A 3,285-nucleotide genomic window follows, 5' to 3' on the forward strand; every position below is an offset into this window, starting at 1 on the left:
GGAAGAGCAATATGTAGATGACCATTCAGCTTCGCGCGTTAGCAAACATCAGCCCTCCAATCAGTCGACGTACACAATTCGAACAGACAATCGCGTGTCTGGGCAGTGACGATGCCCCTCAACTCGGACGGCACCACCAAGTTCGGTGCCTCCGCTTCCAACCCGTTCAAGGCCCCAGCCCCACTCGATATTCCCGGCCAACAGGTCCCCTTCCTCGGCGTCCACTACTTTGACGGCGAAGGTGTTCCCACGTTCCTGACCGGCACCTCCGAGGCCGACGCCAAGGCCTCCGTCCTGAAGGCCCTTCAAGGTCGGTGATGCCCCCGCTCCCGCCAGCGCAGACCCCGGTCCCGTTGGCACGGGTGCCGTTGCCTGGCTCAACCTCGGCGCCAACCCCGGCAGCCGTGGCTTCACCGCCGTCTACCGCGTCATCACCGCCGGCGGCAAGCCCGAGGCGTGCGTCGACGACAAGCCCCAGAGCGTACCCTACGCCACCTACTACTGGCTCTACGGCAGCGCTTAGAATGTTTCTCGCGCCACTTGGTTCTTCGGTCATATCCTTGCATTGGGACAGCTAGCTCAGTCCGCTCTCCCATAACCAAAAAAAAACGGGGGGCATTCATCATAGACGGTTGTTTCACGGTCCATTTTTTTTCTTGATTTCTTTTATCATCGTCCTGTCAGCATTGGCCGCGGAAGTCTTGGAGTTGCGGGGCTGGCTCATCACCATGAGTCTAGGATCTATCCCCCCTCTCCCTCACATAAAGCGTGGCACGGCCACGAGACCACCCTTTCTTATCTTATTAATCGGGCTCGGCGCGGGAACGGGGCAGGACAGGCTGGTCCTGCTTTGGGAGGTTTCGTCGCGCGTACATAGTCGCGGGGGCTGGACATGCGGGCAGAGTGTATCTAAGGGCTTGAGGCGTTTGGGGTTTACCATAGTTCATCACCCATTATTCTTCACTGCTCCATCATTGCTGAATCGTAACGTATTAGTTCCGTCTGAAGACTTGGCTGTAGCTGGATGTTCCCTGTGGGTGTCCCTGTGTGTCCCTGTCGTGTAGTCTCGTTGGACGTGGTGACCTCGTGCAGCACACGAGATTTGGCAAACAAAGTCACATTGGTTCAATCAACACAGCACGCCCCCTGGTCACGTCACTTCCCTGCAGCCACTTCCAGCTGGAATTTCTTGTTCATTCATTCGCTATTGGAAGCCGACATCTGGCCGTCTTGCTCCCACCTGCCGCATGCCCGAGCTTCGTCATGTGTCCTGCTCCTGCTCCAGCCGGGAACCCCCTCACCCAATCACCTCTGTCCAAAATCATGGTGGAACATACGTCGAAGAACAAGACTTGTCATGAAAAATCCAATCCGAGTGCCTCGGGACCTGGCCCGTCCAGACCCCGTTTTGTCCATACATTCCGTCCTCCTGCCATCCTCCTCCTTGCTCTGCGCCAGAGGCGTCCATCACCTTCGGTGGTCGAGTCCGCCTGCGAGGTCGGCCTCCAGACCTCCGCCGTGGGCCTGGTATTCCTGCGGCCTGGGGTCTTCGGTACTCCACTGGCCGTGGCCCGAGGGGATGGGCACCTGGCCGGCGGCGGCCTGCTGGGCGGCCTGGGTGCCTCCCTGGCCGCCGCCGGGGACGGTGCGGACAAACTGACGGAAGCGGTACACCTCCTCGAGGATCATCTTGCGCATCTCACCAACGTCGTCGACGACCTCAAAGTCAAAGTTGAACGTCGTCTTGCAGTCGGGCTCGTCGGAGGCATCATGCCAAATGTGGAGATACGGGTGCTCGAGAGCCTGGTCGACGCTGATGCGGCTTGAGGGGTCGAAAGCAAGCATGCGGTCGAGCAGATCGAGCGCGTCAGGGTTCGCCTGGGGGAAGAGCTGGGGGAACGGCTTCTTGGCCATGAACGGCAAGTTGCGCACGTACTCTTGCGCACGCGGGGAGCCAATCCTGGAAAGCGTCTCCTCGTTGGGAGTACCGAGGATGTGAAGAATCTGGTTCAGCTGGTCGACGTAGTCGCGACCCTTGAAGAAGGGGCGGCCGCCCAACAGCTCGGCAAGAATGCAGCCCACGGACCAAACATCAACTACGTCGGGTCAGTGGACGTACTTCATCACGGGGGGGGGGGGATGGATCAACCCACTAGCTTTGGTGTAGCTCTGGAAGCTCAGCATAATCTCGGGCGCGCGGTACCAGCGCGTGGCGACATACTCGGTCATGTACCCAGCGTTCTCTTCGGGGTCGACGGAGAAGCCGCGAGCCAGGCCAAAGTCGCAAATCTTGAGCTCGCAGTCGGCATTGACCAGCAAGTTTCCGGGCTTCAAGTCACGGTGAAGCACGTTGGCGGAGTGGATGTATTTCAAGCCACACAAGATCTGGTAGATGAAGGACTGGAAGTGAGCATCGGTCAGAGGCTGGCCAGAGCGAATAATGGCCGCCAAGTCGCACTCCATTAACTCTGCAGAGGGGATATCATCAGCGGGCTGATCGCGGCCGGAGGGTCAAGGGTGGTTTTCAAGAAGGAAGGCTAACCCTCGTAGAGGTACGTCTCGTTAAAGTTGTCGGGGCGGGGAATGTCCATGTCGTAGAGACAAGTGATCTACAAATGAGAGACAATGTCAGCTTTGCCAAGAGCATTATGAGAGACTGGGAGGGGGGCGGGATCGCACGTTTCGGTGGCCCCTGAAATGCTGGAGGAGCTTAATCTCGCGGAGGGCGCGCTTGGCGAGGATCTTCTTGCTGAAGACATTGGTGACCTTCTTGATGGCGACGCCTTCGTTGCTTCCACTGTTGACGGCGGCGCTGTGCAGAGAAATCCCAGGTCAGCGCGATGCCATGTTGAGTCGACATGTGTTGTGCAGCCTGCAGGGCGAGGGGCGAGGAGCGAGGAGCGCGGGGCGAGGGGACGTTGAGGCCTACCAGACGATTCCGTAAGCTCCCTGACCTAGCTCCTTCGTAACGGTGTAGCGCTCGTCGACGATGAAGTCTTGGTTGAAGACTTTGAAGATCTTGCGTCCCTGGAGGTCGGCCATGTTTGCGCGCGACAAGTGTATAGAGGTATAGAGTTATAGAGTTATCGAGATGTCGAGATGCCGAGATGCGAGGGCGTCGAGGGGCGGTTATTCATAGTTAGATGCGGTCGGCGTTCTGGGTAAGCTTGCGTGCACGCGGGGTACAGAAGGTGAGGCGGGGAAGTCGGGGCGGGGCAGCAATCGGCGTTGGTAGACATAGTGAGGGAATAGATATGAGGAGGGATATACATCGACATAAATACA

At 58.3% G+C, this 3,285-nt stretch overlaps 2 protein-coding genes across 2 annotated transcripts in view; one reads left to right on the forward strand and one right to left on the reverse strand.

Annotated features, from left to right (window-relative positions):
* Nucleotides 1-318, forward strand: part of VDAG_02583 (uncharacterized protein) — a gene marked incomplete at both ends in the record, with an annotated part of 732 nt that extends 414 nt beyond the window's left edge. Inside the window, one exon of the mRNA XM_009653236.1 lies at nucleotides 87-318. Within this exon, the coding sequence (XP_009651531.1) occupies nucleotides 87-318 (232 nt within the window). The remainder of the gene's footprint in view (nucleotides 1-86) is intronic.
* Nucleotides 319-1,467: 1,149 nt separating this feature from the next.
* On the reverse strand, nucleotides 1,468-3,042 carry VDAG_02584 (mitogen-activated protein kinase spm1; the record flags this gene model as incomplete). The annotated part of the gene is made up of 5 exons (XM_009653237.1): nucleotides 1,468-2,096; nucleotides 2,154-2,468; nucleotides 2,543-2,609; nucleotides 2,680-2,812; nucleotides 2,930-3,042. The coding sequence occupies 5 exons, from the start codon at nucleotides 3,040-3,042 to the stop codon at nucleotides 1,468-1,470; spliced, it is 1,257 nt and encodes a 418-aa protein (XP_009651532.1).
* Between the last annotated feature and the right edge of the window lie 243 nt (nucleotides 3,043-3,285).

The sequence above is a fragment of the Verticillium dahliae genome, genomic scaffold (genome assembly GCF_000150675.1).
Source record: "Verticillium dahliae VdLs.17 supercont1.4 genomic scaffold, whole genome shotgun sequence".
Classification (NCBI taxonomy): Eukaryota; Fungi; Ascomycota; class Sordariomycetes; order Glomerellales; family Plectosphaerellaceae; genus Verticillium; species Verticillium dahliae.